The 24,073-nt window shown below is 41.0% G+C and overlaps 1 protein-coding gene across 1 annotated transcript in view; it reads left to right on the top strand.

The window, feature by feature from the left end:
• p3h3 (prolyl 3-hydroxylase 3) overlaps positions 1–20,954 on the top strand; it is a 49,750-nt gene extending 28,796 nt beyond the window's left edge. The window contains exons 4-16 of the mRNA XM_060921608.1: positions 309–495; positions 1,076–1,207; positions 4,873–5,015; positions 6,886–6,975; positions 7,060–7,112; positions 7,198–7,277; positions 7,373–7,500; positions 11,897–11,992; positions 12,085–12,235; positions 12,339–12,456; positions 12,531–12,606; positions 13,877–14,017; positions 20,572–20,954. Of these exons, the coding sequence (XP_060777591.1) occupies positions 309–495; positions 1,076–1,207; positions 4,873–5,015; positions 6,886–6,975; positions 7,060–7,112; positions 7,198–7,277; positions 7,373–7,500; positions 11,897–11,992; positions 12,085–12,235; positions 12,339–12,456; positions 12,531–12,606; positions 13,877–14,017; positions 20,572–20,739 (1,563 nt within the window). The 3' untranslated portion in view covers positions 20,740–20,954. The remainder of the gene's footprint in view (positions 1–308; positions 496–1,075; positions 1,208–4,872; positions 5,016–6,885; positions 6,976–7,059; positions 7,113–7,197; positions 7,278–7,372; positions 7,501–11,896; positions 11,993–12,084; positions 12,236–12,338; positions 12,457–12,530; positions 12,607–13,876; positions 14,018–20,571) is intronic.
• The last annotated feature ends 3,119 nt before the right edge of the window (positions 20,955–24,073 follow it).

Below are 24,073 nucleotides of genomic sequence, written 5' to 3' on the forward strand. Positions count from 1 at the left end.
ATTTCAAAGTGACCCCAAACTTTTGAACGGTAGTGTATACATAGGGTAACTATTTTTTCTGATTCCTCTCTGCCTTGATAATAGTAGGGTCATCAAGCAACCTTCACTTCTGAACCTCCGTTCAGTCGTTTCTTAGGTTTACCCTTTAATTCTCTCCAAATTTCCTTAATTCTCTTTCTCCGTCCACTTTAAATCGTTCTCCAAAGCAGCGTTGCTGATTGATTGATAGAGTATACAAACGCTGACTTCCACAAATCTCTTACTCTCCATGCACCTTGTTCCCCCATCTCACCCTATGGGATACGCAGGAGGTCTATGATGCTGCTGTCACAGCTGAGAGCATCTCTGACTGGACCCAAGCGGTGCAAAGATGGAAGGAGTGTGTGAACGAGACACTGAAGCAGACAGATGAGTGTAGAGCTCAGTGTGTGGTGGCATCACAGGTCTTCCCAGAGGTGACGTACGGCACAGACGGAGCATATGAAAAAGCTGCAGGTGAGAGGAAACTGGATGAATGTATAAATAAATGGTATTCATCTCATCTCATTATCTCTAGCCGCTTTATCCTGTTCTACAGGGTCGCAGGCAAGCTGGAGCCTATCCCAGCTGACTACGGGCGAAAGGCGGGGTACACCCTGGACAAGTCGCCAGGTCATCACAGGGCTGACACATAGACACAGACAACCATTCACACTCACATTCACACCTACGGTCAATTTAGAGTCACCAGTTAACCTAACCTGCATGTCTTTGGACTGTGGGGGAAACCGGAGCACCCGGAGGAAACCCACGCGGACATGGGGAGAACATGCAAACTCCACACAGAAAGGCCCTCGCCGGCCCCGGGGCTCGAACCCAGGACCTTCTTGCTGTGAGGCGACAGCGCTAACCACTACACCACCGTGCCGCCATAAATGGTATTAATGTATATAAATTTAAAAAAAAGAGAAGCATGTACTCCACACAAAAATATCAATTTTATATAATTATGCATATTTTGTGATTATATAATGGACAAGATGCATTAATAAGGTTTGGGGTTTTTTTTGTTTGTTTGTTTTTTGATACCCCATAGCCCTGTCTCTCTCTTTACTGGCATGCAAACAAGCATGCGTTATTCTGGTGTCCACACGGCCTGGACGGATCTCTCCTCAGGAGGATTTCCTTCCAATGCAACTAGAGCATCTCCATCTTGCCCAGTATAAAGGTCAGAGTTCACTACAGCATTCTATCCACATGAAACAACAACTATGGCTCATAACTTGGTTATACTCTATATGGCATCACACTAGCTCCATAAAAGCTCTTTATACAACAACGCTATTGAATGCTCCAGTATGTTATCTTTCTTTAGTATAAATACAAAGGCGATTATAGAAAATCGCGCACTCTGATTGGTCGAGAAATTCGGACCATTTCTCGATAATCACCTCGAGCAGCTGTGCAAAATGGCAGCGAATCTCTTCGTCACCATAAGTGAGGCAGAATTACAAATGATGAAAGAAAATGCTGTTCCTAAAAGCACTAAAGATGCTACGAAGTTTGGTCTGAAACTATTCCAAGGTAAGGTGGAGTTGTGATTTATGTTATCGATTTCAAAACAAAGTGTTTTGTGAGTTGGCGTAGATAAGTGACACACACTGCAAAAAATGGCCTTTCAAAAATAAGAAATAAAAGATTAAAACAAAGCATATTTGCTTGAATCAGGTGAAAAAAAATCTGCCAATGGAACTAGTCAAATTTGACTTGGTAAGATTTCTTAAAGTAAGATGAAAAATCTAACCTGTTTTTAGATGAAATAATTCCAAAATAAGATTGGGGAACTTATTATGCGAGATCTGATTAACTCAAAATAATCAAAATAGTTCTTATAACAAGATCGTACTTCTTACATTTAGCCATTCAAGTCATTTTTATTTATTTCATTTTAAGGGTATTTCACTTAAATTCATGACAAAGTCTTAGCAGTAAAAACTGAATTTAAGATACTAATATTAGGATTGTTAAATTCTACAACTAAGCATTGCTAGCTTAAAAGATTCTCCTTTTGTGACCTGTAATTAGTAAAATACTCTAGATATGAGACCAGAGACTATCTTGAATCAAGTTGACGACACGTGTAGCATTGCAACAAGTTTATTTTTTTTCCCATTTCAACATTCAAACATCGAAACATCTCTTAAGATTCCACTTCCCCAGGACCTCAGGCACCAAAAAAAAAAAAAAGTCTACGCATTTTGACTTACAGTGCTTACACAACGCCAAAGCAACAGTGCATTTTGGGGGCAAGATTCAAAGATTTCAGTAAAGTTCATTTATTCCCAAAACAAGCATACTTTGTTTTTTTTTCTTGAAACAAGATGAACCGTATTTGACAAATGTCCAAAATGTACTTACTTGTTTTAAAAAAACCTTGTTTTATTTTCAAAGGTGCTCCAAATAAGACTTTTTCAAGACATTTTGTCTATACAAGATTTTCAAGATGGACTGTCTAAAAACTAGCCTTTCTAGCTAAATGAGGTTTTGCTTGTTGGGCAATTATGTCTTATAATAAGGGTGACTAGATGTTTTGACTTGAAAATAGATAAATAAACTTCCTAAGATTTTTATTTTTTGCAGTGCAAGTCTGCGCTGCACAGTTATTACATTTGCATGCCGCTTTTGAAGACTGAAAGAAATTATTTTTGGCTCAGCCTTTGGCTGAAGCCTATAGAGGCACCTGCCTGTATGTGTATATATAACCGAGTTCAAGCTGGTTTAAGAATGTAATTGGTGTGCCAGTTTCAGGCAGTGACTCCACAGTTGTGGTTTGGTGCCACATATTTGCACATTTATTTTTACCTTTTAAAATATGCTTCTGGGGCTATATTGTCTTTGGTCTTACTGTATAGTTTTTATTGTCTCTGATTTGCTGCTGTAACACTGGAATTTCCTGTCTAGGATTAATAACGTGTTATCACATCATATTGCTTTTAATAAATTTTTTTTAAAAGTTAGCTTTAAAAAATTAGTCATATCAAAATAATACAGCATTTCTGGACATGCTGTTATTAGCAGTGTTGTAGTCGAGTCACTAAGGCCCTGTCCACACGGCAACGGATTCAGGTGAATCTGATAAAATTGTTTATCGTTTCGGCCTGGCGTCCACACGGCACCGGCTTTTTGGGTGCCCCAAAACGAAATCTTTTGAGAACAGGTTCCAGAGTGAAAAAAATTGGCAAAGGCGCCATTGCGAAGTCGTCTGGATGAGTAGAACGGGTTTGTTTACAATGACGTCACAACCACATGTGCTTCACGCCGGGCAGAAGTGTAACAAACTCGATGCGAGTTGTCAACAAATCCTATAACTTGGTTCATGAAACGCGCTTACAAAATATTTTCACTGTGAATATTTATTGTGTAATGGTGCAAAGTGAGAGAGAGAAAGAGAGTGTGAGAGAGAGAGAGAATAGCCCTTAGGGCAGAGTCAATCCCGCCAGCAAAAACAGGGAAAAAAACGGAGCGATCTCACCTCTTCAGATGTTTATTCCGGACCATTAAATAATTCTGGAGGATATCAGAATGTTGGCGTACCGGCTTCCATCTACCCCCATTCATTCCTCTTTCCGCGTCTCCATTCAAAAGCCGAGCACGTGATTTAAAGGGACTATATCCATAGGGTAGGGAGTGAGAAAGTGTGTGCGTGTGACAGGGATAGTCACTGTGCGCATGCGCAGTTATGCGCATGCGTCTACTTCTATTGTTCTGGTGTCTCCGATGGGACCGTCTTACAGCGCACGTAGTGGTGTGGCATGTGTATTGCATCGTTTTCAGCAAGCGTTGCGTTGCCATATGAACCTGATATTTTACTGATCCGTTGCCCATGTGGACGCGATATTTAAAAAAAAATCTCGTTGCTGTTGTCGTGTGGATGTTGCCTAAACCTCAAGTCCGAGTCCAGTCTCGAGTCCCCGGTGTTCAAGTCCAAGTCATTAAAGAAAATTTTGAGTCGAGTCCAAGAACAAGACTCCAACTGCACCATTTGACGGTGGCTGTTGCTGCCTTTATGTGAAACCGTCTCTGCTACTGTGTTGGACTAATGTTACTGCTCAACTGCACCATTTTAGTTAATAGGCTACAGATAAAAAGCTCATTCATCGCTCAGCAAGCCCCGCCCACTATCAATAGGGCAAATAACATGAGAGAGGGTTAACACTCGCTAGTTCATCGCTCAGCAAGCCCCGCTATCAACAGAGCAATGAACATAGCGTGTCACTTCCTTCTCTGGGTGGAGTCTTACCAAATGACGATTGAAGTTCAAGGTTGTCCCCGTCGTCTCCTCGATAGTTCTTCTACATATGGAACACATAGCAGTGAATTTTTTTCCCACGGCACGAGAAGTCTGTATAAGCAAAGCAGACAATCCTAGCGGCTTCTCTCCAGGTATTTTAGCGCCATTAACGTTAGATTGTTCCTCAGCATGACGTATGAACAGGTGAACGTGCATTCTCTTGCACAAAATTAGTATAAAAATAAAATTATTATGGCATGTTACAAAAAATAAAGAAAAAATCTGAGTCCTCATCTCTATTTTCCGAGTCCTAATGCAGTTAATGCATGAGTCTGAGTCATCAGTGCTCAAGTCCGAGTCGAGTCACGAGTCCTTAAAATTAGGGCATGAGTCGGACTCAAGTACTCGAAGCCTGGTTATTAGAAAATAATCAAAGCTAGACTTCATTACACCAAATCACTGATTATTTTTCTATAACCGCATGTCATATTTTATTCCTTACATAATACATTCAAGGCACTGACCTTTCTGATAACACTAATGGATCATTTAACTGGCTGTGTTAATGTACACTGACTGGCTTTTCTCTGTTGTAATGGTAGCGGGAGACCTGAAGGGGGCAGTGCAGACACTACGTTCTCTGCTGCTGTTTTACCCAAAAGACACGGAGTCACTCAGTAACCTGCAGCTCTACTCGGAGTCTCTGGAGGGCGACACTGAAGCACAGGCCACAGGCCCTTCGCAGGTAGGACGACTGCACAGTGACGTTAATGCAAATAGTGCATGGCTTTCTTTTTAGGGGATGTGTGAGCAATTTCATGTGAACCAAGCTGTTAAACTGTCACACTAGAAAACCCAATAGACGAAAGATCGTTTACTTAAATGAAGAAACACGTTAAATGCATGATGTACATACGTATATACAGTACAGTTGTTGTCAGAAGTTTACATACAGTGACATGAATGTCATCTTGGATATGAATGTCATGGCAATATTGGATTTTCAATGATTTCTCTGAACTGTTCATTTTCTGTGGAGAAATTATTGTACAACATATTTCTTTAAGAGAAAAAAAACATGAATTTGGTGCAGAAGTTTTAATTTCCTTTCGGTTTTCTGAAATCAACACAGGGTCAAAATTATACATACAGGGTCAAAAATTTACATACATTCACTTAGATTATTAATTCAGAGGTGATGAAACTTCCAAAATGTCTCTTATCTTGCCAAGGCCAAGGTCTTTTAACTTCCTGTTAGTGATCATGATTGACTACAGCTGGTAGCTTCTCTGTGCGTTCATAAAAAGGGTTTGTTTACAGCACTCATTGGATTAGCCAACACCCAGTAAAATGGGAAAGTCCAAGGAGCTCAGTGCAGATCTCAGAAAGAGGGTCACACTACGGAATGTCATGAATGCCATGAACTGGAAGCTGATGGATCACTTTCTACAGTTCAGATCACCATGGACCTTAGTGATTCAGGCTGCTATCCAAGAAATAACCCCCTACTCCAAAATTGACACCTTCAAGCTTAACTAAAGCTTGAAGTTGACCACACGGACAAAGAAAAAGCCTTCTGGAGGAAAGCTGTGTGGTCAGATGAGACAAAGATTGAGTGGTTTGGCCACAATGACCACCGTATACAGAGGGACACTGTACCAGCTGCTGGTGGTGGTAGGATCATCATGCTCTGGGGCTGTTTTACTGCCAGTGGAACTGGTTCATTGCACAAAGTGGATGGAATAATGAAGAACGAGGACTACCTCAGAATTCTTCAGCATAAACCATCAGAAACTTGAACACGACTTGGGACTTACAACAGGACAATGAACCCAAACACGCATCAGAGCTGGTTGTGGAGGATAAAGCAGGCTAACATGAAGCTTAAAACAAGTCCTGACTTCAACCCTATTGAAAATATATGGACCGTGCTTATAAGTCGAGTCCATGCCAAGAAAAAAAAATTTAATTGAACTCTACCAATTCTACCATGAAGAGTTGTGAAATATCCTTCATGGTAGAATTCTGCCAGAAGCTTGTTCATCGTAAACAAAAAAATATTTGGTCAAGGTGAATCGTGAAAGAGACATTTTACTCAAATATTAGGTGTGCTGTATGTATATTTTTGACACTGTATGCATAATTTTGACCGTGTTGATTTCAGAAAACCCAAAGAAAATTAAAACTTATGCACCAAATTCTAGTGTTTTTTTGTTATTAAAGATGTACGCTGTACAATCATTCTACCACAAAAAAAGAACAGTTCAAAGAAATGACTGAAAGCCCAAATATTGCCATGACATCCATATCCAAGATGACATTCATGTCACTGTATGTAAACTTCTGACCACAACTGTAGATATAATTAGGCAATTAATAATCATCAGAAGAAGAAGAATCTTACATTTTGTTCATCCCAAAGTGCTTTCCAAAAGTGCAGACGTTAATGAAACAATATTCAATCACTAATGAATTAAGTTTAATCTATGAAATTTACTACAAATTGTGAAATGTCTATCTAACAAAATAACCAGGAAGTCCTATCGACCTCATCTTCCTCGCATTCTATGGAAATCTAGAAGAGCCAGTGTAACACAACAACTTTCTCTTTATAGGAAATTTCCAACTACATCAGCAGAGCTCTAAGAGAAAAGAAATTGCTGTACTTTGGAGTGGAAAATCTTGGTTTCCAATTCTTCGACCCGGTAAAATACATCACTCAGTTTCCCGTTAGCTTTTCACTCTACTTTTTTTGAATAAAGCAAGATTTTCCACTCGCTCTCTAACAGGACCTGTGGACGCCGGAGGACATCGTTCCTGAGTCACTGAGGGAGAGCTGGAGGTGAGAGCGTTGGACAAACACACAGATATGTTAGATAAGGAGAGATTACAGGGAGCGCCTGACGACTCCACTTTGTCATTTTCAGAGCAGAGAGAGAACAGCTTAGTGAGAAACTAAAGGAAGGACAGAAGCTGTTGGAGGTGGATGACAGTGGATTCTATGCTGGTGAGTGTGTAGAATTTGAATTTGTTAAACGTGTGTGCTGTCTATTGAAATCTCATCCGACTCTATCTCTCTCTCGCTCGCTATCTTTATCTTAGGAGGTCCAGTTCCTCTGGTTGGCGTGACCATTACAATGGATGATCAAGCCCTGAACGGAACCAACCGTGCTGTATTGGACGGTGTTTTGTCCCAATCTGAATGTGACACTGTGATGCAGCTAGCAAGTGTAAGCTGATGAAGCTTGAACTAATAATGCTTTTCTGACAGTGCTGGACAATATTTCTACAGTCAATGTTTGATTTCTTTTCCTTCACCACAGCCTTTGTCTGAGGAGATCCTCAAGGATCACTACTGCATCCTGTACTCTTTTCTTTATATTTGTGTACTCACAGTCTCACTGAAGTGCCACATCGAATGGCTTGAGAATATCCAAAACTGGATGCCAAATCATTTCCTTACATTAACTTATATGTATTGTATAATATTTAAATAATATTGGCTGGCACTGGGTGGCACGGTAGTGTAGTGGTTAGCGCTGTCACCTCACAGCAAGAAGGTCTGGGTTCGAGCCTCGTGGCCGGCGAGGGCCTTTCTGTGCAGAGTTTGCATGTTCTCCCCATGTCCGTGTGGGTTTCCTCCAGGTGCTCCGGTTTCCCCCAAAGACACGCAGGTTAGGTTAACTGGTGGCTCTAAATTGACTGTAGGTGTAAATGTGAGTGTGAATGGTTGTCTGTGTCTATGTGTGAGCCCTGTGATGACCTGGTGACTTGTCCAGGGTGTACCCCGCCTTTCGCCCGTATTCAGCTGGGATAGGCTCCAGCTTGCCTGCGACCCTGTAGAACAGGATAAAGCGGCTAGAGATAATGAGATGAGATGCGATGGCTGGCGTTGAGTGGTATATCAGATATATTCCATTCAGCTAGCATGATATTGAACGAGTTGAAGACGAGTTCAATATCATGCTAGCTGAATGGAATATATCTGATATACCATGAAAAAAGCCAGCCAATATTATTATTACCAGAGATGGGCAAAGTACCCAACTTCATTGGTCAAATGTTACTTAGATACAAGTGAAAGTTGTACAGTCTAATTTTTACTTAAGTTAAAGTACTGAAGTACTTGCTTTTAAAAATACTTAAGTATTAAAAGTACATTTTCTGTCAACGCATTGTTGTATTATTGCCACAATGCTTACAAAACCTAACACCGTTACCAAAGACAGAAATGTGAATTCACAAAATGAACGCATGCTGTGCCATCATGGTGGTTTAACGTTAAGCTAGCTAGTCAGTGACGCTCCACCTGACATGCTAGCAAACTCTTTTCAAACTTGAAATCATATTGGGTAGCTAACGTTACTAGAAAAGAAAGATTTCTACATTCTGTTTATTTGGCAAGATTATGCTAAAACATATTTCTGAAAGGACTTCAGATACGTTAACGTTATTCATGTTAGCGTAACTCCGTTTTTACATGCTAACTAACAGTGTCCAAGTTAACTAGCTATGTGTAAATGTTAGCCATGAACAAGGCTATGGCAACTTGGTGGGCAAATCCATAGAAAGTCATTTGACTAACCAGACTGCATAGCTATTGCAACATTATCGCTAGCTCTAAAAGCACAGACAACTTCATTGCAAGCTTTCTCTTGGAATAAAACGTTTATATACCTCAATATGCTTCTGCAGGTTGGACAGCGAGTTTTTGTAGGCCATGATGTGGTTTGTTTTCGGAAAACATTTAAAACAAAATTAATCTTTAATCCATACAGAAAACTGAAACGTGGGTTCTAGGTATGGCCATGGGTGCATGCATTCTCCAGAAGAACCGCCTCCTTCCATTCTGCCATCAACTGATCGTGTTCAAATAATGCTGCTGAGAAATCATTGATCTTGATTTTATACCGTCTATGGATGTGACGTGACCCTAGTGATTACTGACCGGCTCTCAGTGTCACCTGCGAAAAAAAACAGCCATGTTTTAGAAAAGAAAGGAAAAAAACATCCACTTTCAAAGCTACTTCATATTAATGAGTAACGAGGACCTTGATAGAAATGTAGTTGAGTAAAAAGTACAATATTTGTCTTTCAAATGTAGTGAAGTTAGTCATAAGTTTCTAAAAAAATAATACTCAAGTAAATGTACGTCGTTACTGTCCACCTCCTGATTATTTAGATAGATAGATAGATAGATAGATAGATAGATAGATAGATAGATAGATAGATAGATAGATAGATAGATAGATAGATAGATCTCAGCATTCTTGAAGGCCAACGCAAGCTTAACCACAAATCAGCACCATCAGCGCAGCAGTGAAGTCACCTTCCAGCCGGTGTAGCATTCATCAGTAGTGTTAGCAAATGTAATAAAGCAGTCAAGCCAGTGCTGTCGAGAGCAAGTAGCACATGTGTATAGTGACAATAAAGGCATTCTATTCTATTCTATTCTATTCTATTCTATTCTATTCTATTCTATTCTATTCATAGGCTAACAGCCAAGAAGCTAAGATTTCTGTCTCCAGACCCTTCTTCCACGCTGCACGCTCGCTACAGTATTTTTCACTCATACTTAAGTATTCATTTCCCTGTGTAATTTACGTAGTTGCTTTTAAAATCAACATCGATAACTACACACAACAGAGCGACCTGGCAGCCTGCCGCTAATCCCTTACAAACTCCTTTGCCCTGTTGCTTTTTTTGGTGTGTCCTGCTAAGTTTTAGTTGAGCTCAAGTCCCAGCTCTAATAGTAACAATTCAACACTGCTTATAAATATGTGTGAAGAATATCTAATGACATTTTGGTAGCCTTTCGGGTGTTCAACGTGTCTTTCTCTTTCCCGGCGAACAAAGAAATGGTTCTACGCATGCGCAGCAGAAAACTTTCTCATTGAATATTCGCATCAGCTCCGATGTGTGATGTCATGTTGTCTTGACAACCATGCAATATCGTAAACCATATTCAACGCTTATTCTCCATTGGGTAGAGTGACATAATACACGTAGGATAAGCAATACGCTAATAATATTGCACGCTATCAAACCAAATGAATGGACCCAGTTTTGCTCCTCAGTTTCCTTCAGGCCTTGGTCCACTATGGGTGATGCCGGTGCTCCTCGCTATGGACTGCATTGAGCTTGTTGTTCTTTTAACATCGGGGTTGTCCAGCGCTCTGTGTAGCGGTGCTTCTGTGCTCACTTTGTGGATCCATGGCGTGGTGTTCCAAGCGATGTTGCCTGGTGGCTGTGTAAGTGGTGTGGGACATACCTTCGTGTGCCTTTTGAGTGGGACTGTGGTAGCTACGCCACTGGAATTACATCCTGACCCTCTTTTGATGGGCTTTATTTTTTTGGAATTGTAAAGCAACCTTGGGTGTGAGAAAGGTCAACTCTGCTGTCAAGAACAGCTTAAGCCAACTGCACTTTCTATAATCAAGCTCGTTTTTCTCATAACTTTGAGAAAATCATACATGTATTCAAATTGATTTATTTAGACTACTGGAGTAAAAGGAAATGGATGTCGGCACGGTGGTGTAGTGGTTAGCACGGCTGCTTCACAGCAAGAAGGTTCTGGGTTCAAGCCCAGCAGTCGACGGGGGCCTTTCTGTGTGGAGTTTGCATGTTCTCCCCGTGTCTGCGTGGGTTTCCTCCCACAGTCCAAAGACATGCAGTTAGGTTAACTGGCTACTCTAAATTGTCCATAGGTGTGAATGGTTGTTTCCCAAGCCTGGAAATGGGAGGGTTGAGGCAGGAAGGGCATCTGGCGTAAAATTATGCTCCAATTAATATGACCTGTGGATCAATAGGGTCCACATGAGCCCTGACCTAGCAACAGTGCTGGACAAAGGAGAAGATGATGATGGAGTAAAAGGAAATGGATCACATCCCTCTGGATTTAGCCTCCATGATCTGACTCTTAGTAAAGGGCTTTAAAACACTAGTTTTGTTTTTTTTCTATTAAAACCCTTCAAATACATTCAGACTGTATTCTTCCCCCATTGCCTTGACTGGAACTCAACAGCACTCGCAGTGATTTTATATATTAGCTTGTGAAGTGAATGCTTTTTCAGCATATGTCTCATCTCATCTCATTATCTGTAGCCGCTTTATCCTTCTACAGGGTCGCGGGCAAGCTGGAGCCTATCCCAGCTGACTACGGGCGAAAGGCGGGGTACACCCTGGACAAGTCGCCAGGTCATCACAGGGCTGACACATAGACAACCATTCACACTCACATTCACACCTACGGTCAATTTAGAGTCACCAGTTAACCTAACCTGCATGTCTTTGGACTGTGGGGGAAACCGGAGCACCCGGAGGAAACCTACGCGGACACGGGGAGAACTCCGCACAGAAAGGCCCTCGCCGGCCACGGGGCTCGAACCTGGACCTTCTTGCTGTGAGGCGACAGCGCTAACCACTACACCACCGTGCCACCCTCAGCATGTGTCTGTTCTTATGTATTTCAATGCTATTATTAATGAGGTTGTAAGTTTTTATGAATATACAGCACTGTGCTTTTAAATACACCCATAACTCAAACTTGCATACAAACTAAAGGTATCTACAAATAGAAACAGTGCTCAGCAGGGTCTTACCTCACTTCCTGTTGCACTGCTACAGATTGCGGCATCAGTTGGTGATGGTTACAAGGGCCGGCGTTCTCCACACACGCCTCATGAGAAATTTGAGGGTCTAACGGTCTTAAGAGCTTTTAAGGTAAAGAAAAGTAATTCCACATTCATGAAATAACATCAATTCTGCCTCTGTAACTATTCTAAGAGTTCTAAAGGCACGTCTCTGCCGTTCAGTTGGCGCAGGATGGAATGTTGAACAGATCAGATGCCAAGCTGTTACATGAAGTAGGAGAGAGAGCTAGAATCTTAATTCACTCCTATTTCAGGAGTCACTCCGCCCTTTATTTCTCTTACACACACCTTGTTTGCCGCTCCGCCATTCCAGGTACACAAACGCATTACTGTTGCAGTAACAGACCTCACTCATATACTGTACACAGCCACGTTTCAGAGGATTGACTGACGTGTGTGTGTGTATATGTGTGTAGGGCATCAGGAGGGCCGCTTGGATCTGTCTCATCCTGTTCATGTGGATAATTGTATACTGGAGCCAGAGACTAGGCAATGCTGGAGAGAAGCACCTGCATTCACACACAGAGACCTGAGGTACACACATTCAGTTAATACACACCCATTTATTTGCACAAAACAGCAGTAACACGTGTAAAATGTTGTTGCAGTGCAATTCTCTACCTGAACGATGACTTTGAAGGAGGAGAGCTCTTTTTCACAGATAGAGATGCCAAAACAATCACAGTAAGACATCTCTTATCTCTCTATGTTCACTCAGGTTGCACTAGATTCCCAAGTAACACCAAGAGCAAGCTTTAACACCTTTAAGTTCTGATCAAATCAAAATGTCCAATTTAAAAATTGCACTTAAACTAGAATCATCAATCTTTTTATCCCCCGCTGGCCGAAAGGCCCGAAGGGGGATTATGTTGTGGTGATGTCCGTCCATCCCGGGAAGGGTGCTCACCTTCTGAAATCAACTCCTCTCACAGTTTTTGGAGGAATTTCACGCAACTTGGCAGGATTCTTTGTTATATGTCGGTAATACGCATATTGCAATTTTGTTTAATTGGGTCACATTTTATCAGAATTACAGCTCTTGATTAACAAAATTATACTTTGACAATTTCATGAGGGTGTGTTTTCCTTCTGAAATCAACTCCTCTTACAATTTGTGGAGGAATTTCACCAAACCTGGTAAAAGGCATTGTTATATGTCGGAACTACGCATGTTGTTATTTCGTTCAGTTCAGCCGCATTTTACCAGAGTCGTGGCCCTTGATTAACAGCTTTGTACTTTGACAATTTCATGAAGGTGTGCTCGCCTTCTGACATCAACTCCTCTCACAATTTTTGGACGAATCTCTCAAAACTTGGCAAAAGGCCTCGTTATATGACGGTAATACGCAGATTGCGATTTAATTTCATTTGTGAAAATTTTACCAGAGTTTTGACGCTTGATTAAATAACTTTGTACTTTGACAATTTCATGAGGGTGTACGTTCTTCTGAAATCAACTCCTCTCACAATTTGTGGAGGAATTTCACCAAACTTGGCAAAAGGCTTTGTTATATGACAGTTAGACCGTAATGATGCTGTCTGTTGTTAGTGTTTTGTAGGCCATTCTTTTGTGTGTGACATGGTGTTCTTCCAGAAAGAAATAAAGTGTTTTGGTGGTGTATGTGGAATTTTTTTTGGTAGCTGTAGTGCATTATGGAGGAAAGATTAACTGTTTTAGTGTCTGTAGTATGTTATGGAGGTGAGATGAGCTGTTTGGCCAGGCTGTGTGTTGGTATTGCAGATTATGTGAAGAGTTTTGAGAAAGTGACTTCAGTATTGCAGCATCTTAGCAACTGGAAAAAAAAACAGTAAAGCTAATTTTACAATTGTTCTGTATAAAAAAATGTTCTAGGTCAATAGGACATCTGTTGCTGAATAGTTAGGAGAACATGAGATTTTCTGTACCCTCACCGTGTTGGTTGTAATCTTCATACCCTGTTTCCTGTCTCTGTAGGCCAGGGTGAAGCCCAGCTGTGGGCGCCTTGTTGGTTTCACTTCGGGACCTGTGAATCCTCATGGTGTCACGGCGGTCACAGCAGGCCGCAGGTGTGCACTAGCACTCTGGTTCACCACGGAAAAACATCACAGGGACATGGTAAGAGAATATTATGAGATGCAGTAGTATATACCGGTAGGTTCCAGCTTGCTACAAATAATGGATGAATGGATAGAAGTAGTTTTAGCCAATATACAGTTGTGGTCAGAAGTTTGCGTAGAAAAAGTTTACAAAAAACCCCACTAGAATTTGGTGCAGAAGTTTTAATTTTCTTTGGGCTTTCTGAAATCAACACAGGGTCAAAATTATACATACAGGGTCAAAAATTTACAGACATTTACTTAGATTATTAATTCAGAGGTGCTGAAACTTCCAAAATGTCTCTTATCTTGCCAGGGCCAAAGTCTCTTAACTTCCTATTAGTGATCATGATTGACTACATCTGGTAGCTTCTCTGTGCCTTCATAAAAAGGGTTTGTTTACAGCACTCATTGGATTGACCAACGCACAGTAAAATGGGAGAGTCCAAGGAGCTCAGTGCAGATCTGATAAAGAGGATCGCAGATATACACAACTGGAAGCTGATGGATCACTGTCTACAGTTCAGGGAGTTTTATATCACCATGGACTAAGAGGCTGCTATCCAAGAAATAACCCCCTGCTCCAAAATTGACACCTTCAAGTTAACTAAAGTTTGAAGCTAACCACACAGACAAAGAAAAAGCCTTCTGGAGGATAGCTGTATGGTCAGATGAAACAAAGATTGAGTTGTTTGGCCACAATGACCACCATGTACAGAGGGACACTGTACCAGCTGGTGATGGTGGTAGGATCATCATGCTCTGGGGCTGTTTTGCTGCCAGTGGAACTGGTTCATTGCACAAAGTGGATGGAATAATGAAGGAGGAGGACTACCTCAGAATTCTTCAGCATAAACCATCAGAAACTTGAAGACGACTTGGGAGTTACAATAGGACAGTGAACCCAAACACGCATCAGAGCTGGTTGTGGAGGATAAAGCAGGCTAACATTAAGCTTAAAACAAGTCCTGACTTCAACCCTATTGAAAATATATGGACCATGCTTATACAGTGGTGCTTGAAAGTTTGTGAACCCTTTAGAATGTTTTATATTTCTGCATAAATAGGACCTAAAAGATCATCAGATTTTCACACAAGTCCTAAAAGTAGATAAAGAGAACCCAGTTAAACAAATGAGACATATTATATTTGGTCATTTATTTATTGAGGGAAATGATCCAATATTACATATCTGTGAGTGGCAAAAGTATGTGAACCTCTAGGATTAGCAGTTAATTTGAAGGTGAAATTAGAGTCAGGTGTTTTCAATCAATGGGATGACAATCAGGTGTGAGTGGGCACCCTGTTTTATTTAAAGAACAGGGATCTATCAAAGTCTGATCTTCACAACACGTTTGTGGAAGTGTATCATGGCACGAACAAAGGAGATTTCTGAGGACCTCAGAAAAAGTGTTGTTGATGCTCATCAGGCTGGAAAAGGTTACAAAACCATCTCTAAACAGTTTGAACTCCACCAATCCACAGTCAGACAGGCTGTGTACAAATGGAGGATATTCAAGACCATTGTTACCCTCCCCAGGAGTGGTCGACCAACAAAGATCACTCCAAGAGCAAGGCGTGTAATAGTCGGTGGGGTCATAAAGGACCCCAGGGTAACTTCTAAGCAACTGAAGGCTTCTCTCACATTGGCTAATGTTAATGTTCATGAGTTCACCATCTGGAGAACACTGAACAACAATGGTGTGCATGGCAGGGTTGCAAGGAGAAAGCCACTGCTCTCCAAAAAGAACATTACTGCTCATCTGAAGTTTGCTAAAAATCATGTGGACAAGCCAGAAGGCTACTGGAAAAATGTTTTGTGGACAGATGAGACCAAAATAAAACTTTTTGGTTTAAATAAGAAGTGTTATGTTTGGAGAAAGGAAAACACTGCATTCCAGCATAAGAACCTTATCCCATCTGTGAAACATGGTGGTGGTAGCATCATGGTTTGGGCCTGTTTTGCTGCATCTGGGCCAGCATGGCTTGCCATTATTAATGGCACAGTGAATTCTGAATTATCCCAGCGAATTCTAAAGGAAAATATCAGGACATCTGTCCATGAACTGAATCTCAAGAGAAGGTGGGTCATGCAGCAAGACAATGACCCAAAGCACACAAATCGTTCTACCAAAGAAGAATAAAGTGAATGTTTTGGAATGGCCAAGTCAAAGTCCTGACCTTAATCCAATCGAAATGTTGTGGAAGGACCTGAAGCGAGCAGTTCATGTGAGGAAACCCACCAGCATCCCAGAGTTGAAGCTGTTCTGTATGGAGGAACGGGCTAAAATTCCTCCAAGCCGGTGTGCAGGACTGATCAACAGTTACCGGAAACATTTAGTTGCAGTTATTGCTGCACAAGGGGGTCACACCAGATACTGAAAGCAAGGTTCACATACTTTTGCCACTCAGATATGTAATATTGGATCATTTTCCTCAATAAATAAATGATCAAGTATAATATTTTTGTCTCATTTGTTTAACTGGGTTCTCTTTATCTACTTTTAGGACTTGTGTGAAAATCTGATGATCTTTTAGGTCATATTTATGCAGAAATATAAAAAATTCTAAAGGGTTCACAAACTTTCAAGCACCACTGTAAGTCGAGTTCATGCCAAGAAAAAAAAAATTAATTGAACTCTACCAATTCTACCATGAAGAGTCATGAAATATCCAACCAGAATTCTGCCAGAAGCTTGTTCATGGTAAATAAAAATGTTTGGTCAAGGTGAGTCTTGCGAAGAGACATTTTACCCAAATATTAGGTGTGCTGTATGTATATTTTTGACCCTATATGTATAATTTTGACATTGTGTTGATTTCAGAAAACCCAAAGAAAATTAAAACTTTTGCAACAAATTCTAGTTGTTTTTTTTTTTTTGGTTATTAAAGCTGTACGCTGTACAATCATTCTACCACAGAAAAAGAACAGTTCAAAGAAATCACTGAAAGCCCAAATATTGCCATGACATTCATGTCACTGTATGTAAACTTCTGACCACAACTGTACAGTACTGTGCAAAAGTCTTAGGCACCCTTTTTTTTAAATACAAACTTTGTTTTAGATTTCTATTTTATAACTTCTACATTATTGAATCAATACAAAAATATTTTAGAGTCCAAACTTTCGTTTTCCAGCACAAAATTAAATGTTACAGAAAAAAAAGTGGACGGCACGGTGGTGTAGTGGTTAGCGCTGTCGCCTCACAGCAAAAAGGTCCGGGTTCGAGCCCCGTGGACGGCAAGGGCCTTTCTGTGCAGAGTTTGCATGTTCTGTCCGTGTGGGTTTCCTCTGGGTGCTCCGGTTTCCCCCACTGTCCAAAGACATGCAGGTTAGGTTAACTGGTGACTCTAAATTGAGCGTAGGTGTGAATGTGAGTGTGAATGGTTGTCTGTGTCTATGTGTCAGCCCTGTGATGACCTGGCGACTTGTCCAGGGTGTACCCCGCCTTTCGCCCGTAGTCAGCTGGGATAGGCTCCAGCTTGCCTGCGACCCTGTAGAACAGGATAAAGCGGCTAGAGATAATGAGATGAGATGAGGTCTATAAGTGCTTGCTTAGGTCTATAAGTGCTTTCTTAACCAAGTCACATGATGAGGATACATCTAATATAAACTGACAGATAATTTCTTATCCTTCCCAAGAATTTAACATTTTAAATCAAATCAGCTCATCATATTACCCTGTACCAAGACATGACGCATTTCTCTCCCAATTAAGCAATGAGGCTGGAGATGTTCACTCCATTTAGACTCCTGATCTTTTTTGGTTTAAAGATACTAAGTGGTGTCCTTTTCAGAAACGGTTCTAAACAGAACCTCATAAAATCCAACCCCGATTCCAAAAAAGTTGGGACAAAGTACAAATTGTAAATAAAAATGGAATGCAATAATTTACAAATCTCAAAAACTGATATTGTATTCACAATAGAACATAGACAACATATCAAATGTCGAAAGTGAGACATTTTGAAATTTCATGCCAAATATTGGCTCATTTGAAATTTCATGACAGCAACACATCTCAAAAAAGTTGGGACAGGGGCAATAAGAGGCTGGAAAAGTTAAAGGTACAAAAAAGGAACAGCTGGAGGACCAAATTGCAACTCATTAGGTCAATTGGCAATAGGTCATTAACATGACTGGGTATAAAAAGAGCATCTTGGAGTGGCAGCGGCTCTCAGAAGAAAAGATGGGAAAAGGATCACCAATCCCCCTAATTCTGCACCGACAAATAGTGGAGCAATATCAGAAAGGAGTTCGACAGTGTAAAATTGCAAAGAGTTTGAACATATCATCATCTACAGTGCATAATATCATCAAAAGATTCAGAGAATCTGGAAGAATCTCTGTGCGTAAGGGTCAAGGCCGGAAAACCATACTGGGTGCCCGTGATCTTCGGGCCCTTAGACGGCACTGCATCACATACAGGCATGCTTCTGTATTGGAAATCACAAAATGGGCTCAGGAATATTTCCAGAGAACATTATCTGTGAACACAATTCACTGTGCCATCCGCCGTTGCCAGCTAAAACTCTATAGTTCAAAGAAGAAGCCGTATCTAAACATGATCCAGAAGCGCAGACGTCTTCTCTGGGCCAAGGCTCATTTAAAATGGACTGTGGCAAAGTGGAAAACTGTTCTGTGGTCAGACGAATCAAAATGTGAAGTTCTTTATGGAAATCAGGGACGCCGTGTCATTCGGACTAAAGAGGAGAAGGACGACCCAAGTTGTTATCAGCGCTCAGTTCAGAAGCCTGCATCTCTGATGGTATGGGGTTGCATTAGTGCGTGTGGCATGGGCAGCTTACACATCTGGAAAGACACCATCAATGCTGAAAGGTATATCCAGGTTCTAGAGCAACATATGCTCCCATCCAGACGACGTCTCTTTCAGGGAAGACCTTGCATTTTCCAACATGACAATGCCAAACCACATACTGCATTCAGTTACAGCATCATGGCTGCGTAGAAGAAGGGTCCGGGTACTGAACTGGCCAGCCTGCAGTCCAGATCTTTCACCCATAGAAAACATTTGGCGCATCATAAAACGCAAGATACAACAAAATAGACCCAAGACAGTTGAGCAACTAGAATCCTACATTAGACAAGAATGGGTTAACATTCCTATCCCTAAACTTGAGCAACTTGTCTCCTCAGTCCCCAGACGTTTACAGACTGTTGTAAAGAGAAAAGGGGATGTCTCACAGTGGTAAACATGGCCTTGTCCCAACTTTTTTGAGATGTGTTGTTGTCATGAAATTTCAAATCACCTAATTTTTCTCTTTAAATGATACATTTTCTCAGTTTAAACATTTGATATGTCATCTATGTTCTATTCTGCATAAAATATGGAATTTTGAAACTTCCACATCATTGCATTCCGTTTTTATTGACAATTTGTACTTTGTCCCAAATTTTTTGGAATCAGGATTGTATTATTTTCCCTGTGTAATTTACTTAGTTACTTTTAAAATCATCACTGACAGCAATACACAACGGAGTGACCTGGCAGCCAAAATTCTCTTAAAATCTTCCGCTTTTAACAAAGCAAGTCTTTCAGCCATGTTTGTTTACAAACTGTCACAGCCACTCACTAGCATGGAAGTTTTGCATCTCCAATGTGTCACTTTTCCAGTTTTTTGGTGTCCATTGATACGTTTTTCTCTTGTAAATATGCGTGAAGAACATATAATGAAGTTTTGGTTGCCTTTTGGGTGTTCAGCGCGTCTTCAGTTTCAGTTTTCAGTTTATTTATTTAGTGCTTAATTATAGCATAGCTCATCCTAGCAGTAGCAATGGATTAGCCTCGTCTTCTCTCTTTCCCGGCCAACAAAGAAACGGTTCTGCACATGCGCAGCAGAAAACTTTTGTCATTGGATATTCACATGAACTCTGACGTGTGACATGGTGTTGTCTTGACAACATGCAATATTGTAACAATATGGCACGCTCATTCTCCATTGGGTAGCGTGGCGTAATACATGGAGGATAAGCGATATGATAAAAATATTGCATGCCATCAATAAATCCACTAGAAGGGAATAGAATACATGTTTTTATTCCATGAAAAAAGTGTCTTGTATTTATAATAATTCCTGATACTTCACTCCGATGACGTCACTCCTTATGTTTTCCTGCTGACTAGACGTGCGTTGTCAAAATGGCGAGCCAGTTCAGAATTAAAATTCTTTTGATTAACTGCGTATTTTGTTTTGTTGATGTGTCCATATAATATAAAGAACATTAACATGATGGCGCGAAGATATGAAGTTTATCTTCTCGTGTTGAAAATATATTCACCACTCGAAGATAAACTTCATATCTTCACGCAGCCATATAATATCCTCTATTGATGCATTTGACCATGTTTGGTCTGCAGTTCACCTAATATAGCTGGTATAACCTTTTTTAAATTAAAAACAAAATAATAGAAACTGTCAAGCTCCAGTAACTTATAAACTACAGTGTATTAGTGAGATTTAGATTTTGAATAATAATGTAGTAATGCAGGTGTGCTGAGTGAGTGCACACTGTTAGAATTTGTGTCCATTTGATTGTTCGTGTGGTTCCAGGAACGAGAGGAAGCCGAGACCATGTTGGGAATAGACGGACAAAAAGAAAAGGAAGCAACGGATATGTTGGATAGCAACCTCGCACCTGCTCGGAGTGGGCGGAGCCAGTCGTCTAAGGGCAGAAGCAAAGAGAGGGAGAGAGTGTCAATTCGGAGAGACGAACTTTAAAAGTGATTGAACCTCTGACACATGATCCTCCAAGTGCTCTGATCTCTTTATGAACATTTGATATTCACTCCAGAAGCTGGAGCTGTATGTGTGTGAGTGAATTATTTTCTGTATATATAGTTAGCATCAGCCCATCCAGCAATGTGATACTGGTCACACAGTTCATTTTTTTCTGTTCTTTTTTTTTTTTACTGAATAAATAAATAATAACGGGACTAACCGGATCATGTGTTTGTTATTAAATGAACTAGACAGCATTTAAACAAGACAGTAAGAGGAAGAAAGACAAGAGTGATGGTCTACACATTAACACTGATGAAAAATGGCAGGCACGAAACATGAGCATGAGGATGTTAAGCGAAGGGCAAGGAGGGAGGGCAAGATTACAGATAATCCTTCGCACGTGAGTGCATTTGTTTATGAAGCCTACAAAACTCCCATTTAGAATATGGAATAATAATCCAGGCAAGAAATTATCGAATCAATCCCCTCCATTATTAAAAAAAAAAAACACACTATCACTATGAGTGTGTACTAATGTCTTGGCCTTTTACCTAATGCATTATGTCAGACTGTAATATATATTTAGTATTAACCCTGTAAATGCGTCTTATCTGCTATAATGTCCATGAAGCAATAACGTAAGCACGTGAGAAGTTAATGGATTGAGGAGGTGTTAATCTTTCACTACTGACTACAAAACGCAGTGTTTAAAAGCATTTAAGAGCGAAGCAGATGGTGTGTTGTGACCATCATCTCAGTTTGTCCATCAGATCATTTTTGAATGCAGAGTGTATCTGAATAACATCAGTAGGGGTGGACATCCCATCTCATCTCATTATCTCTAGTCGCTTTATCCTTCTACAGGGTCACAGGCAAGCTGGAGCCTATCCCAGCTGACTACGGGTGAAAGGCGGGGTACACCCTGGACAAGTCACCAGGTCATCACAGGGCTGACACATAGACACAGACAACCATTCACACTCACATTCACACCTACGGTCAATTTAGAGTCACCAGTTAACCTAACCTGCATGTCTTTGGACTGTGGGGGAAACCGGAGCACCCGGAGGAAACCCACGCGGACACGGGGAGAACATGCAAACTCCGCACAGAAAGGCCCTCGCCGGCCACGGGGCTCGAACCCGGACCTTCTTCAGGGTGTCCGCGGATCCTTAAAAAGTCTGAAAAAGTCTGATATACAGTATATGGCGTTTAAGGCCTTAAACAGCCTTATATTTTGCTAATATTTCGAAGTGTGGCATTAATTTTCATATGGGTGGCATTAAATTTCATCGGGGCACAAAAATATATGTTTGTACATTTTTTTCCGTGCTAACGTTGTTCAAACAGTGCACGTCAATGTGTAACAAGAAGATGGCAAAAAGACCGCTCTGTACCTAAAAGTACAGGCGTCACACAACACTTAGGAGGCAGTGTTTTCCTTATAGTGTTGTGGGAAAAGACGAAGAAGTGGTTTCTTTAGCGTGGCAGACATGTAGGATGGGGAAGTGTAAGTTTAGGGACAAGTGGCTTGAGGACCAGAAATATAGCGGTTGGTTGTCAAAAGCAACGTCCGAAAATGAAGCTCGGTGTAAACTCTGCAAGAAAGACATAAAGTTGGGAACAATGGGCTCTACTGCCCTTGACGCTCACATGAAAGGGGAAAAGCATAAACGCTTTGCCGCCAGTCAGGTAACAACAGTTCCCATGCAGATGTTTGCAGCACCGGTTGCAAACGTTAGCGCAAAGCCCACTTTCCCTTCGGTGCCTACTTCTCCCAGCACAAGTGCCTTCGGTGCTTTCGCCTCGACCGCTACACTTAAGGCTGAAATACTGTGGGTTCTGCAAACGATTGACCGACACCACTCCTAAAATTCGAACGAAGACGTGGGCACCGTCTTCAGGGCAATGTTCCCTGATTCTGAATATGCAAAATCATTTACTTGTGGGAAAGACAAGATTCTGTTCGTAAACTGGAGATGCACTGATTAAAATATAAATATGCTGGGGGCGTCGTGGCTCAGGTGGCTAAGGCGCCATACCATAAATCCGGGGACCCGGGTTCGATTCCGACCCGAGGTCATTTCCCGATCCCTCCCCGTCTCCCACTCATTTCCTGTCCTGTCTCTACACTGTCCTATCCAATAAAGGTGAAAAAAGCCCAAAAAATATACATAAATATGCTTTGACCATAATAGCCTAGAGTCTGATTTTTTAAAATATTTTTTCCCCGCGGTAGTGGTCTTATTTTTTATTCTCGCAGGTCTTAAAATGGCCTTAAAAAGTATTATTTTTGGTTATCAGAAATGTGCAGATACCCTGTTCTTGCTGTGAGGCGACAGCGCTAACCACTACACCACCGTGCCGCCTTAGGGGTGGACATGTAGAAGGTAATTTATATGCGAGATCCATTTAAAGGATTAGTGTCATGTCAGAGGAGAATCTGCTTTGGTCCAATTTTTTTTTTCCAGTAAAGAAGAGTTAATTCAGTCTTTTCAAAGAGCAAACGCAGTAGAAGCTCATACGAACAAGGCTGTTGGATAGACTTTAGCTCAAGTCGTGTTTATTGAGTGTCAATCACATGTCCAGCAGTTCTATTACATCTTCAGGCCCACTTCTGCTTTCTTTTTGTATTTATTTTATAGACTGTCACTGTGTAAATGTGGTCTAAAACAAAAATTCAGGTATTTTTTATTTACCTCAATGACAAATGTGATATTCTTGGGTTTCAGTCGTGTGACTTTTCTTAGCGATTTCACTTCCGGTAAAACAACTGGTGGTCTTGCAAACCAAAACGGCTGCCGTAGTGCAAACAGCTAGCGATAAGTTATCAGAGTACGCTCATAATCTAGAAGCCACTGCTCGCTTTAGATCTATTCAGAAGATTGCTATGTGCAATGGAATCGACCCCTACAGTCTGGGAAAGAAGGATTTGTCATACAATCTCGAAAACTACCCTTCAGTCGAGTTCCCCGACATCTCGAACTATCTGGTGTTGCAGACGTCCTTCTACACTGCAAAACAGATGAAAGCGTGGAAGAGTATGGAGGCTTACAACTTTTTTGCATGTGGCTGGGTAAAGGACCTCGCTATCAAGTCGCTGCCGAATGAATCCTGGATTGTTTTTGCCTGTGTAAGCATGTTTTATTTTTTTTAAAAGCTTTTTGTTCACGTCTTTACAATGAAGTGCTGCAAGTTGAAGTGTAAAACAACAGTTGGTTTGATTCTCACTTGTGTTGGCTCTTATCTCTCAGGTAAATCATTCACAAAGATCATCAGAAACCCCTTTAAAGACCTGGATCTTAGTTAAACAAGACGGAGAAGTGATCAC

The sequence above is a fragment of the Neoarius graeffei genome, chromosome 5, assembly GCF_027579695.1.
Source record: "Neoarius graeffei isolate fNeoGra1 chromosome 5, fNeoGra1.pri, whole genome shotgun sequence".
Classification (NCBI taxonomy): Eukaryota; Metazoa; Chordata; class Actinopteri; order Siluriformes; family Ariidae; genus Neoarius; species Neoarius graeffei.